The sequence below is a fragment of the Mirounga angustirostris genome, unplaced genomic scaffold, assembly GCF_029215605.1.
Source record: "Mirounga angustirostris isolate CCGP_5_RB_7025 unplaced genomic scaffold, mMirAng1.0.hap1 SCAF_10, whole genome shotgun sequence".
Lineage (NCBI taxonomy): Eukaryota > Metazoa > Chordata > Mammalia > Carnivora > Phocidae > Mirounga > Mirounga angustirostris.
Window position 1 is genome coordinate 114,749,242 of NW_026991718.1, and position 15,321 is coordinate 114,764,562.

At 42.8% G+C, this 15,321-nt stretch overlaps 1 protein-coding gene across 4 annotated transcripts in view; it reads left to right on the forward strand.

Moving 5' to 3' along the window:
* ACSS2 (acyl-CoA synthetase short chain family member 2) overlaps positions 1-15,321 on the forward strand; it is a 48,739-nt gene that overhangs the window by 25,587 nt on the left and 7,831 nt on the right. For all 4 annotated transcript variants that reach the window (XM_045885657.3, XM_054510067.2, XM_064573064.1 and 1 more), the window contains 5 exons: positions 8,925-9,016; positions 9,223-9,326; positions 9,573-9,645; positions 9,928-10,003; positions 10,163-10,277. In XM_045885657.3, the coding sequence (XP_045741613.1) occupies positions 8,925-9,016; positions 9,223-9,326; positions 9,573-9,645; positions 9,928-10,003; positions 10,163-10,277 (460 nt within the window). The remainder of the gene's footprint in view (positions 1-8,924; positions 9,017-9,222; positions 9,327-9,572; positions 9,646-9,927; positions 10,004-10,162; positions 10,278-15,321) is intronic.

The following is a 15,321-nucleotide window of genomic DNA, read 5'->3' on the forward strand; positions in this document are numbered from 1 at the left end:
TAAGTTTTACACTCTTCTCCCTCTATGTCTACCATTTCCCCCTGCCTGTCTAGCATCTATCTACTTTGTTTGTATCCTCTATAATCCCCTTTCTTTCCATGTTTCCTCTCTCTGATCAGCCTGGATCTGGCTGGTCATATGAGCAGAGAACTAACTTATTTTCTTACTTTCTTTCTTTCTCCCATTTATTTCACAATTATGTATTAAGTACCCACTGTGTGTCAAATTTTATGCTAAGCACTGAGGAGGAAAAAGATAAAAAGATGTCTTGTCTGCCTTTAAGGAACTTACAGTCCAGTGAAGGAAACAGATGTATACATATGACTATAACATTAAAATAAATAAGTGCTGGGGTGCCTGGGTGGCTCAGTCATTAAGTGTCTGCCTTGGGCTCAGGTCATGATCCCTGGGTCCTGGGATCGAGCCCCACATCAGGCTTCCTGCTCCATGGGAAGCCTGCTTCTCCCTCTCCCCCTCCCCCTGCTTGTGTTCCCTCTCTTGCTGTGTCTCTCTGTCAAATAAATAAAAATCTTAAAAAACAAATTCCATAAAATTTAAAAAAATAATAAAATAAAATAAATAAGTGCCAAATCTTTAGGCAAATAGAAAGAGAATGAATGGGGGAGCCTGGGTGGCTCAGTTGGTTAAGCGACTGCCTTCAGCTCAGGTCATGATCCTGGAGTCCCTGGATCGAGTCCCGCATTGGGCTCCCTGCTCGGCAGGGAGTCTGCTTCTCCCTCTGACCCTCACCCCTCTCATGTGCTTGCTCTCTCTCATTCTCTCTCTCTCAAATAAATAAATAAAATCTTAAAAAAAAAAAAAAAAGAAAGAATGAATGAATCAACAGTATGAATGAATGAATAAATGACTAGTGCTAAGAGGCAAACCTTCTGGAAAGGAAGATTTGTAAAGATGTCTGTCTTTCCAAATTAATCTGTATGTTATTGCAATTCTAATCAAAATCACAAAATTTTAAGATTTGAGATATAATTCATACCATGCAACTTACCCATTTAAAGTGTACAAGTCAGTGATTTTTGTTATATTCACAGAGTTGTACAATCATCATCACAGCCAATTTTATTTTATTTTATTTATTTTTAAAAGATTTCTTTATTTATTTGACACAGAGAGAGAGTACAAGCAGGGAGAGTGGCAGGAGAGGGAGAAGCAGGCTCCCGCTGAGCAGAGAGCCTGACGCGGGGCTTGATTCCAGGACCCTTGGATCATGATCCAAGCCGAAGGCAGATGCCCAACTGACTGAGCCACCCAGGTACCCCCATCACAACCAATTTTAGAACATTTTCACCACCCCAAAAAGAAACCCCATATTCATTAGCAGTCACTCCTCATTTTCCTCCAACTTTTCCCACTGTAGCCCTGGGCAACCACTAATCTATTTTCTGTCTCCATGGCTCTGACTATTCTGTACATTTCATATAAATGGAATCATACAACATGTGGCCATTTTTCCCCAGCTTCTTTTACTTACCATAATCTTTTAAAGGTTCACAAGTGTTGTAGCATGTATCAGTACTTCATTTCTTTTTTAAAATTTATTAATTTATTAATTTTACAATTTTTTATTATTATTAACATATAATGTATTATTTGTTTCAGGGTACAGGTCTGTGGTTCATAAGTCTTACACAATACATAGCGTTCACCACAACACATACCCTCCCCAGTGTCCATCACCCAGCCACCCCATCCCTCCCACCCCCATCCACTCCAGCAACCCTCAGTTTATTTCCTGAGATTAAGAGTCTATTATGGTTTGTCTCCCTCTCTGGTTTCGTCTTGTTTCATTTTTTCCTCTCTTTCCCTATGATGCTCTGCCTTGTTTCTCAAATTCCACATATCAGTGAGATCATATGATAATTGTCTTTCTCTGATTGACTTAGTACTTCATTCCTTTTTATACTAGATAATATTCCATTATATAGATATACCACATTTCATTTATCCTTTCTTCAGTTGATGGATATCTGGATTGTTTTCTCTTTTTAATATCATGAATAATGCTGCTATGAACATTTGTGTACAAGCTTTTGTAGGAGTATATGTTTTTAATTCTCTTGGGTAATTACAAGTATGCTAAAATCCATCCTTGGTGGACTTCAACTCTACAGTTCTCAGGACACCTACAGTTTGATTTTCTTCCTAATGCTAATTCTGACTTTGGAAAAAAACATCCTCCTTTTGGAGGCCGTGTTGTTTAGGAGGAGAAATGCCTAAACTAGACATTTAGATACTATAACTAGACAAAGGTGACTATTAATATTTAAAATAATTAAAATTAAATAAAATTAAACATTTAGTTCTTCTGCCATATTTCACATGTTCAATAGCTATATGTAGCTTGTGGCTATTATGTTGGATAGCACTGCTTTAGAATAATGGGGCTACTAATGTGCTAAGTAACCTTGAGGCCATCACTGTATTAGGTTTCTCATCTGTAAATAAGGGTGGTGGACATTGAAAGCCCTGTCCTCCTCTGGCATTCTAAGTGATTTATGATTCAGTCTTTGGGGTATGCCTCCTCTCACCTCCTCCTCCAGCCCTTCTCCCTCTTCACTGTGACTAGGGCAGGAGTATCCAGAGGGAACATCAGTCTGCTAATTAGTAAAGTTATGTTGCTCCCACTCCCTTTTCCCTTGGTGAAAGGGAAAATGACTTGAGGGTATACCTACATCTGAGTGCCTCACATTTGTGCAGTGCTTTATGGATCATAGAATACATTATTTCATGTGTTTTCTTAATTTTACATAATCAAAGAATCTCAAAGTTGGAAGAACCTTAAAGGTCATCTCAAACTTCGGAAAACATATATGACATGGGTTGCTTATAAAATGAGAATTCTAAGGCCCCCACTCCCTGGAAAATGATCTAGTAGGTGTCAGGGTTTTTTTGGCCCAATCTATACAATCCTATATAGCAGCTATATGGGGTGGGGCCTTGGAATTTGCATTATTGACACTGTGTGACCATGCTTTGAGACACATTGGCCATGCTTGGTTGGTCCCAGCCATGTCTTGGAGTCTGCTCTTTACGATCCCTGCAAATCCCAGATTTTATACAGAGTTAGGAAGCTCTTGAAGGAATATCTTCTATCATTGGACAGTTCTGACAGTTAGAAAGGCTTTCCTTATATTGAAATCTCCCAATTGACCCACCTCTTCCATTTGTAGTTACATAACACTAGTCTGCTTCTTTCGCATAATAATCCTTCAGGTTCATTCATTTATTCAGTAAATACTTACTGAGCACTGACTATATACAAGCCTTTGCAAGGCACTGGGGATTCAGCAGTAAACAAAACCAATTTGGTCTATGCCTTCAGGAAGCATACAGTCTAGTAGGAGAGACGGACAATTAGAAAAATAAATAATAATATAATTATAAATGATGTAATGTATGGTGATTAACAGAACATAATAAAAAAATAAAATGCCAACACACAAAAAAAACAAAACAAAAAATAATACAATTGTAGCTTGAAAAATGCTATGAAAAAAATGAACAGTGTTGTGATGAAGAATAATAGGAAGGGCTGATGCTACTTAGAGTGATCTGAAGCATGACCTAGAGCAAACTGTTTGAAAAACTGGGGGAAGAACATGGCATATTCTATCAGTAAGAAGGCTAATAATGTGTTTGGAGTCTATTGAGCAAAATGGGACAATGGCACAACATGAGTTGGAGAAGATACAAGGCATAGTAGAAGTTTGGATTTTCTTCTACATGCAATGAAAGCCACTAAAGGATTTTAAGCAGTAGGTGATATAATCTGGTTTATGTTTTTAATAGACTATTCCAGATGATGTATGGATTGGAAGAGGGTAAGAGTGAATTGGGAGACCAGTTTGGGGCCATTGTGATCATCCAGGCAAGAGATGAAGGTGGTCTGAACCAGAGTAGAAGCAACAAAGATACAGATATTGAAACTTACTATCATGTATCTCAATATCATCTCTTCTCCAGGCTAAACAGCTCATAATAGGTTTGACTCCTTTTCTCATCTGGGTTTTTCTCCTCTAGAAGGCCTAACCCACCAGGTTAGATCCTGCCCTCTGTTTCTGTGAAGAACCTAACTTTTTCCACCTATTTTTCCCCCCAGCTCTTTCCTCTATCCTGTGCCTTACTTTTCTGCTCATCTAGGGAACTAAAATCTCCAATACAGTGACTGTCCCTCATATAAAGAGGGGAGTCCCAGTCTTCCCTGTCATTAATCAATTATCAGATTTTCTATGATTCAACCATGAACCTTAAGAACTTACTGTGCCAACTGAGCCTGGAGGAGATCGAGAGGAAGAGGACATGATCCCTGCCCTCCAAGAACCCAAGGTGTAATGGGAAATAGAAAGCCCCAATAAATGTAAAAAAGGTAGTACACAAGGAAATAGATCACAAGGAAAGTGAAATCTTCTGTGCCACAATGCACCATGTGATCTTGAACACATTAAATGGCCTCTTTGGATCTCTTTGGAGTTAGGAGACTAAACCGAATGTTCTTTTAAAAATTCTTAACATCCATCTGGGGCGCCTGGGTGGCTTAGTTGGTTAAGCGTCTGCCTTTGGCTCAGATCATGATCCCAGGGCCCTGGGATCGAGCCTGGCTTCAGGCTCCTTATTCAGCGGGGACCTTGCTTCTCCCTCTGCCTCCTGCTCCCTCTTCTTATACTCTCGCTGTCTCGCGCACGCTTTCTCTCTGGCAAATAAATAAATAAAATCTTTTTTAAAAAATTTCTTAACATCCTAGAGGGCTTGGGAGCTGCAGTAGGCCAGTATTCTGTTCACCTCCTCCTCCTAATGAGCCAGGGGCCCCAGCCTGGTGTGTATGTCAGAGAAAGAAGACACTGGAAGGAGCAAGGTGGCCTGTATCAATAATGTATAACTTGAGCCCAGAGCCTGGGAGCGGAGTGTACGCTGTGGGGTGTGTGTGTATGTGTGTGTAACTAGAAGTGGGCTCAAGTAAACAGTTCTTATGTAGGTTTGTGCTTATCTGTTCCTGTATACCTTCTATGTACCAAGCTCTATTCTAGGTTCTAGGGATGTAGTAATGAACAAGACAGGCAAATTCTCAGTTACCATGGAGCTTATATTTCAATAAAAGACACAGGTAATACACAAGCAAATAAAATACACAAGATAATTTCAGATAATGGAAAGTTATGTGAAGCAAATAAAACAATGATTTGCTAATGTTTCGGGAGGGGCAAGCTGTGCACATAGGTGGGTACGTAAGTGTGGTGCATGTACTTGCAGGTAGGCCCATGTTTGAGTCCTGGGTCCATATATTTCTCCTTATTTGTGCCTCTGTGTACAAATGGGCAGCTTTTATGCCTACAATGTTTTGTATATTAGTATATGTGATTTTATGCATGCAAGTACACACAGGTGAGCTGGTATGTGGTACACATGTGGGGATATGTGTGCATGGGTGTGTGGTATATGTTGGCATTTAGCCATAATGAGATGTTCTGAAGTTTCTGTGGCACTCATCAGTGGGCCAGTTAAGAAAATGGCTTTTTGCCTCTGGCATTCAGGGCCATTTGCCAGTTTCCTCTCTCTGTGTACCTTCTTACTTTAGAGAGCTCTCTGTGCTTGACTCCTCTTAGCCCTAGGAGGGCTAAGCCAAGGAGAGGATAGTAACTGACTCATCAAGCCAGGAGCTGGAAAGAGGCTGATAATCTTCTGTATAACCTCCAAGGCCTGGTTTCCCTGCTAGTTCCTGCCCTTCACACTATGAGGCAAAAGAGTTGTGCCTTGAAATGCGAAGACCTGAGGATCTATTCTTGGCTCTACCACTTACTGTTTGACCTTGGCCAAGCTACTACATCTCTCTGGGTTTTAGTTACCTCTTTCTTGAGTACTCTGGGTAGTAAGGCAAGAGAGGGAGAGCAATGGCCTGCAGTATTTAGGGAGGGCTATGTGGTACTGGTACCAGAAGGAGAGGGGAAGGCATTCTGCACAGGCAATGGCATGATCAAAAGTGTGGAGGTCGGCTTTTGTGTATAGGAAGCCAGAAGGATCCCACTTAGAATAAAATTCAAACTTCTTACCATTACTACAGGGCCCTATGTGATCTGGCTGCTGTGTAACTCTCATTCTTACCTGCATTCTTACATGCTTCAGCCATGCTGTCTCCCTTACTGTTCTTTGAATAGGCCAAGTTCTTTACTGCCTCATTGCCTTTCCAAATTTCGATGTTCTCTCTGCTCAGGGTACCCTTCTCAAGAATTCATATGGTTGACTACTCATTACTTGTGTCTTTTAGCTCAAGTATCACCTCCCCAGGGGAGGCTTTCTCTGACCATTATTTAAAGTAGTTGTCCTCTAATGTTTATTAATATTTAAAATGCACATATCCTTTGACCCAACAATTTCATTTCTAGTAATTTATCCTGCAGATATATTTGCAATGAGTAAAATGACATTTGAATAAGGATATTCATTGAAGCATTTATTTGTTAGATAAACTATGGCACATACAAACTGTGGAACATTATGCAGATGACAAAGAAAATGAAACAGCACTATAAGTCTTGATGGAGAATTATATCAAGGTATATTGTTAAATTTTTTAAAAAGCAAGATAATTGAGCTCTATACTTAATATTCATGTAGTTTATTGGATATATATTATACTCAATAAAAAACACTATACAGGGGGCGCCTGGGTGGCTCAGTTGGTTAAGCGACTGCCTTCGGCTCAGGTCATGATCCTGGAGTCCCGGGATCGAGTCCCGCATTGGGCTCCCTGCTCGTCGGGGAGTCTGCTTCTCCCTCTGATCCTCCCCCTCTCATGCTCTCTGTCTCCCATTCTCTCTCTCAGATAAATAAATAAAAAATCTTTAAAAAAAAAAAACACTATACAGAATAGTGTGTATTGTATACCATCTTTGTATAGAAAAAACAAGAATATGTAAACATAAATACATATATGTAATGCTTCTATAATAGGTCTGTCCCATGGTTAAAACAGCTCTTCCCATCTAAGGACTGGCTGGGGACTGTGAGGTGCTTATCTCTCTTCTGAACTGTATTGAAATTCAATTTTTTAAATTTAGTTTTTAAATTTCTATCTTCAGTGATATCCGAAGGATATATGATCCAAAGGATCTTATGAAAGATGCTAACAGTGTAGTCTTCTTCCAAAGTGATTATCTTGGTCACTTCACATTAGTTCAGTTGCTCTACACCCTCCAACCTATTAGGAGTGGTCCTGTCTGCATACTGACTATTTCTGGAAAGTTACATAACATAGTACGAACAGTGGTTGCCAATTGGCAGGGTGACTGGGGAATAGGGGTGGGAGGGACACTTCTCATTACATATCTTTTTTTGTAGTACCATTTGTTTATATGTATTATTCAAAAAAATCATAAAATTGAAAATAAACCCACCGGGGGTCATTAAATATTCACATACAGTCATGGAAATTCCTTAAGATGTCTTTTTAAAAAAGTATTTCCAATTAGTCACTCATTATTATATCATTCTTTATATCCTTCATAATGCTTATCATCTGAAAGTATCTTGGCAGTATTTGTTACTTGTATAATTTTTGAACTGTTATTGGAATATAAGCTCCATGTTGTCAGGGATCTCGCTTGTCTTGTTCATCAGTGCCTTATTTCTGTATATGTATATAGCACATAACTAGTTGTTTGTAAGCAAATGTGAAGGAAACTAGGCTGAAACCTAGGAAGGACAGGCAAGGCTGAGGAGGTAGACAGAAATCAGATGATAAAGTGTAGTGGTTCTGAAACTTTTATTTTTTATTTATTTTTTTAGAGGGGGGAGAGGGGAGGGGCAGAGGGAGAGGGAAAGAGCGAATCTTAGGCAGGCTCCACGCCCAGCACTGAACCCGACGTGGGGCTCAATCTCACAACCCAGAGATTATGACCTGAGCCGAAATCAAGAGTTGGACACATAACCGACTTAGCCACCCAGTCGCCCCTGAAACTTTAAATGTGTATTGGAATCACCAACTGAGGGGCACCTGCGTGGTGCAGTCAGTTGAGCATCTGACTCTTGGTTTTGGCTCAGTTTGTGATCTCGGGGTCATGAGATCAAGCCCTGCGTTGGCTCCACACTAAGCACAGAGTCTGCTTGAGATTCTCTCTGCCTCTACCCCTCCCGCTCATGCTCTTTCTCTCTCTCTCTAAAATAAATAAATCTTAAAAAAAAAAAAAAGAATCACCAACTGCATCTTTATACCAGCTTGTAATAAAGAGGCAGATTCTTGGACTCTGTGATTCTGATTCAGTAGGTCTGAGTTGGGGCTCAGGAATCTACATTTTAATAAGTTCCCTTGGGGGCACCTGGGTGGCTCAGTCGTTAAGCATCTGCCTTTGGCTCAGGTCATGATCCCAGGGTCCTGGGATCGAGCCCCTCATCGGGCTCCCCTCTCGGCGGGAAGCCTGCTTCTCCCTCTCCCACTCCCCCCTGCTTGTGTTCCCTCTCTTGCTGTGTCTCTCTCTGTCAAATAAATAAAATCTTTAAAAAAAAAAAAAAGTTCCCTTGGGTGCAAGTGATCTGGAAACCCCACTTTGAATAACACCAGTGCAGTCTTGACACGGTGCTCAGGAAGAATAACATCTGTGATATCATTTCTCCTTAATACATCCCTAGGATGGAAGAGAAGGGACCATCATCCCATTTTACCAACCTAAATGAGGCTCACAGATGGACACTGCATTTTCCAATGACACACAGCTTGTGTATAAAGTATACTGTAAAAGGCCAAAGTATCTGACCAGTCAATTCAAGGTGTGATGGCAGACAGCTCACCCTCACAGAACATTCATAAGGAGCCTTGGTGTTCCTGAATGGTTATTATGACTATTCCTATTTTTTGTGTGGGGGAAGAGGTTATATTCTCTAATGACTGATTGATTCTTTCTGATGTATTTCAGGGAGGGCAATGAACCAGAGGAGACCACCCAGATCACATATCGTGAGCTTCTGGTCCAAGTGTGTCGATTCAGCAATGTTCTCCAAAAACAGGGTGAGTGTCAGGGGGTATAAGAAGGGGACTGGAGGGTCCTGCCTTGGGGTATCTGAGGACTTGGGGGAAGTAGACAAGGAATGGAAGAAATGTGGTAATAGGGGAACAGAAAAGGTCAGCTGTGGTGGGGGGCAGTAGCTGAATGAGAAGGAGTAAGTAGCAGCAGGAAGGGTCCCTGGTCCATGATCTGTGTCCTTTATTTGCAGGCATTCGGAAGGGTGACCGAGTGGCCATTTACATGCCCATGATACCGGAGCTTGTGGTGGCCATGCTGGCATGTGCCCGCGTTGGGGCTCTGCACTCCATTGTGGTAGGAATTTGGACTGGAAAAAGAGACCTAGTGGGGGGTGTGGCTCTGGAGAAGTAGGTTGGGCCTGGATGATGGAGGATCTTAAGAACCAGACTAAGGAGTTTAGAATGTTTGTGTCATAGGTTCCATATCCAGTTTCTTCTAGGACCATAGTTTAGAAACCCTGAAGGTTTTATGAGTGTCTCCTTTCCTTGTTTACTTAATTCCTAGGTCCTCCTCTCCCTCAGTCTTTCTTCCTTTTCCTAGTTTGCAGGCTTCTCTGCAGAGTCTCTTTGTGAACGGATCCTGGATTCCAGTTGCAGCCTTCTTATCACTACAGGTGACTAATTCTCTCACCCCTTTTCCAGAACCACCACACCCGAAGTTTTGATCTCTAATCAGCTAGTTGGTATTTGCGACTGCTCAGCATAGAGGGTAGGGACTGCCTACGCTTACTCCTGATTCCACCTCACCTGACCCTCTGTCAGCTCAGATCAATTGGAAGAGCCAGAGTCAAGAGGCCTACCTCAGGAAGGGCTCCATGAACATTGTGCTCACTAGGGATAAGGGGCTAGGAGTGTGGTGCCTTCCTAAGGCCTGGAATGTCTGTTGCTCCCCAAAGATGCCTTCTACAGGGGGGAAAAGCTTGTGAACCTGAAGGAGCTGGCTGACGAGGCCCTGGAGAAGTGTCGGGAGAAGTAAGTATGTTTGGCATTGGCTACTGCTCTGGGTCAACTGGGCTTTTCCCCAGTAACAGGTTCCCTTTGTCCCCTCCATCTTAGATGGACATAGGTGGGTCCTGCCAAATTCTCTTTTGAGCCAACTAGCCTACCACTTCAGGTTTTTCCTTCTTCTAGGGCTTTCCAAGTGAGGTGCTGCATTGTGGTCAAGCACCTGGGGCGGGCAGAGCTGGGCACAGGTGACTCTCCCAGCCAATCCCCCCCCATTAAGAGGCCATGCCCGGATGTACAGGTGAGTCTGGTACTGCTGTGCTTTCCTCTGGGCTCAAATTGGCTCCCTCTTCCAGCCCAGGAAGTTCTTGATATGCTTCTTTCCTTCCTTAACATAATGCTGAGAGGATCTGGGAGCAATCCTAGGAATGCCTCCTCTGGCAGGGCTGGTAGGAAGCTGGGGGACTTTGACCTTGAATGTTGGTAGGGAGTCCCCTGTACCTTGGGAACTTAGCATGAGTCTCCCTTAGATTGTAAGGGAGACTCTGGACTGGTTAGGGTATCCTGATGGGTACAAGGGACCCCCAGGGCTTGGGCTTAGGTTAGAAATGGGCTTAGTCAACTATACTTCAATAAGGAATGAAAGAAAAGAAAGGAAAGAAAGAAAGAAATGGGATGATTTGGGTGACTGTGTGTACTAGTCTCTGTCTTGGGGTGGGCTACCTATGTGGTCCCATCATGGAAGGATCAGGATTTGGTCCTCACGATATGACCCTTCTTAGCTTTGGATCCAGCACTTTTAGTGGAAATGGTGGAAAAGCCCAAAGGTCTAAGGGGCATGAAGGATGAAAACTCCAGGGTCCAGAAGGACAAAAGTTCCTGAGATTTGTGACTTGAGGGGCCCTGAGGGTCACAGAGCTAGAGAGGCTATAGTCTAGGGAGATTGTGGAGACTTAGCATTAGGGGTTCTGAGTGTACAGAGGTTGGGAGCAAGATCAGGAAAATGTAGGCTGGGAGGACCAGTAAGAGGGGAGCCTAAGGAAAAGGAGGCAGGGGACGCCTGGGTGGCTCAGTCGGTTAAGCGGCTGGCTTCGGCCCAGGTCATGATCCCAGGGTCCTGGGATCGAGTCCCACATCGGGCTCCTTGCTCAGCAGGGAGCCTGCTTCTCTCTCTCTCTCCCTCTGCTTGTGCTCTCTCTGTCAAATAAAAAAAATCTTTAAAAAAGAAAAAAAAAAAAGAAAAGGAGGCAGCAGAGGCTTGGGACACACTGACCTTTCCCTCCCACTCCCCTATACTCAGACCCTGCTCACCACCCTTTCCGTGGGCTCTTAACAGGGTAAGCTGAAAGAGAAACCCAAGCGCATCTGGCCCCAGGTATCCATCTCTGCACCGCCTTGGGTACTGCTTCTCTGCGTGCTTGTCTGTGTTTTCATCTGCTCTTTGCCTGTTTTCTCCATTGAGGTGGCTGCCAGACCTAACTCCTTTCTTTCTATCCCTGGGTCCTCTGCCATCTAAGTTACTCTGAAGGGTCATGAAACAAAATGCCCGTTGCTACCTCTCTGAACTGGCATAGAGCATGGATCTCAGAGAGGTAGCAACAGGCATCCCATTGCACTCCTGCTGTTCAGAACCTTTATGGGAGAGAGGACCAAGTGACTTGTCAGAAAGTTTTTACTATGTACTTAGCTGGGGCAGAGCCCTAGGTGATAGGAGGAGAGTGAGTAGAGGAGGTACAGAACTTGACCTTGGGAATTCACCATCAAGTTGGGAAGTTAGATATGTATTACAAATGAAAACCTCAGTTTTATATAGGACAACAGAGAAGATTCCTAAATACATTTATATATTACTTTGGGATTTATAAACTGCACACAAACTCTCTGATATAATTAAGTGCTAGGTTGAATAAAAATTACTTTGTAGGGGACACCTGGGTGGCTCAGTCGTTAAGCGACTGCCTTCGGCTCATGTCATGATCCCGGGGTCCTGGGATCAAGCCCCGCATCGGGCTCCCCGCTCCGCAGGAATCCTTCTTCTCCCTCTCCCGCTCCCCCTGCTTGTGTTCCCTCTCTCGCTGTGTCTCTCTCTGTCAAATAAATAAAATCTTAAAAAAAAAAAAATTACTTTGTAGGTGCTTCTAAGATGTGAGATTCCTAAGTGGGGGCTCAAAGCAGATTAGACTAGCGAAAGGCTGGGCTTGGAGTCCAGAGACCGATTTTTAGCTGTATATCCTAGAATAAGTCACCTCTCCTCTCTGAGTTTCAGTTACCTTATCAGCAATGAAGAGATGATAATACAGGCTTAAATGCTTTGTTTATTAAAACAAAACACAAAACCCATTATTCCTCTGAATTTTACCATCCTCATAGGGTGTCTTACTCTAAATCTATGCTTAACCTCTTCTGCTAATGGTAAATATAATCTTTTTTCTCTGTTCTCATAGCATGGTGGAGACAGATCTGATTCCCAGGGAACATTACTTTCCTTTTAAAAGTCAGACAGAGACCTAAGACATTTCTCTTGAAAGATGTAACAAACTCAGTGGTTCAAGTATAGACTCTGAAGCCAGACCACTTGGGTTCAGATCCTAGTTCTGTCACCTGCTACTGTGGAAGCTTGGACAAACTACTTAAGCTCTCTTGCCTCAGTTTCCCCATCTGTAGAATAAGGATAATAACTGTACCTACCTGATAGGATTTTGTCAGTATATATAAGGTTTTTGGCACATAGTAACTACTCTATAAATGTTAGCTTTTATTGCTTTTAACATAGCAGGTAGCCTGGCATTTTTAAAGGGAAACCAGAAAAGAAATAAACTCCTTTAATTATTTTTTTTCTTTTTAAAGATTTTATTTACTTATTTGACAGAGAGATACACAGTGAGAGAGGGAACACAAGCAGGAGGAGAGGGAGAGGGAGAAGCAGGCTTCCCGCCGAGCAGGGAGCCCGATGCAGGGCTCGATCCCAGGACCCTGGGATCATGACCCGAGCCAAAGGCAGACGCTCAACCATCTGAGCCACCCAGGTGCCCCTTTAATTATTTTTTTTAAAGATTTTATTTATTTATTTGACAGAGAGAGAGACACAGCGAGAGAGGGAACACAAGCAGGGGGAGGGGGAGAGGGAGAAGCAGGCTTCCTGCCAAGCAGGGAGCCTGATGTGGGGCTCGATCCCAGGACCCTGGGATCATGACCCGAGCCGAAGGCAGATGGTTAACGACTGAGCCACCTAGGCGCCCCAACTCCTATAATTATTAATACCAGAGACCCTTAGGCCACAGGCTCCTGGATTTTTGTTTCTTGGAGGTGAAAATAATCAGTTATCAAAAAACCAAAGACCATAAGAATAGGCTTATAAAGTCCAGGTTTGTTGGTCTGATAATTGCAGTCAAAGCTGCAGAAATCTTTTTTTTTTTTTTTTTTAAGATTTTATTTATTTATTTGACAGAGGGAGAGTTGGTGAGAGAGGGAACACAAGCAGGGGGAGTGAGAGAGGGAGAAGCAGGCTCCCCGCCAAGCAGGGAGCCCGATATGGGGCTCGATCCCAGGACCCCAGGACGATGACCCCAGCCAAAGGCAGACGCTTAACAACTGAGCCACCCAGGTACCCCAGAGCTGCAGAAATCTTGAGAGAGCTCCACATCCCATCATCCTTAAGCATTCTTTAAAGGGAGGGCCTGGCACAATTTGGAGGTACTCTCCTCACTCATGTCTCCTATGGGCTTCCTCATGTTCCTCTCTCACACCTGGCAGTTGCCCTCCCTGAAGCTATCCTGGTCCAAGCACAAAGGCCAAATCAATTCTTATTTCAGTAAATTGAAACCTTCCTGGTTCAAAGCTGTGGGCCCTAATAGGCACACACCGAATTCCTAACCAACCACTAATGGAACTCACCCCGCTTCCTAGTGCTGGTTATCAGTTCCATACCTGGGGTACTGGCCCTTCTCACCCACATACCCACAAAGGAAACAGTTTTACAAGATTACAAGAATCCCCTCATTGCCACAGTGTAACTATGCTTTGCCTTTATATGTACCTAGTGCCTCTTCTAAGACAATTCAAACCAGTACTGTAGACCATTTGCCCAAAGCAATATTGACACTTTCCTGCTTAAATACATTAAGGCCCTCATCTCAAGAAGATCATTTGGCAGGAAAAAAAAATTTCCATGTGTCAATGTATGTGTAGACCCATATGGCTATTCCACTAAAAAAATAGGGTGTGTTTTAGTGTTTTCTAGCTTGTGGGCAAGCCTCTTTCTCTTCTTTCTTTTTCTTCTTTTTTTTAATGGTGCCACACTCGGTCTGGACTTGTCATTTTTTTGTTTTTTTAAGACTTATTTATCTACTTTAGAGAGAGAAAGAGCCCGTGAGTGGGGGCAGTTGGCAGAGAATCTTCAAGCAGGCTCCACACTGAGCCCGATGTGGGGCTTGATCTCTATCCCACGACCCATGAGATGATGACCTGAGCCAAAACCGAGAGACACTTAACCAGCTTAGCCACCCAGGTTCCCCTAAGCCTGTCATTCTTACGATGTTTATGTGCCAGACGCTTCAAATTCTCTAAAGTAAGGGGCAGATAGTACAGAAAGAGGAGAGTGGTTGGAGAGTCATTTTGTAATTTATCAAGGTATGTGTTTAACACTTTGAGGTTTTTTAACCAACTATGTACACAATAAACTAGCATATGGCCATATCATAGGAATAGGGAGTAGGGTATTTCTCTTACATTATCATGTCTACCTGCCAGCCAGAGCCATTGAACATACAAGAAGCTAATGAATATGAAAGGGCTTTGTGACAGCTAAAGCAAACCCCAAACAGTTCCCATTTTCACACCCTTGAATTTATTTCCCAGAGGAGTTCAGTGGAACTGAACTAAATTCTATCCTTCCTGACATTCATCAGTCTTTCCCACCCCACAGGACAATTCAAGGTATGATATTTTCTAGATAATGCCTTTTTCTTTTGATGTTCCCCAAATCCTGTGAGACCATTAAAGAAAGAATGACTACCCTCATTTTAAAAAGGACCAACTGGAGGTAAAGTGACTTGCCCAAGGACCTACATAGGTAGGAAGTGGCAGAACCGGGATTGAGATCCAGTGCAATTTTTGGAGAAGTTCAGGGAATCCCACCTTCCCTCAATACAGAGTAGACTCTGAAAACTGGCTGTTCAAAGAGGTGATACAATTAGGAAAGTAAAATAGTTTCAATGAGAGGTTAGAAAATTTCAGGATGATAGATCCAAAAGTAGTTATCAAAAGTACTCTAGTGTAGGGGGACATCCCTCTACTGGGAAAAGAAGTCCATATTGGTCCTTTTCCACCAACTTAAAGCAGGGTTT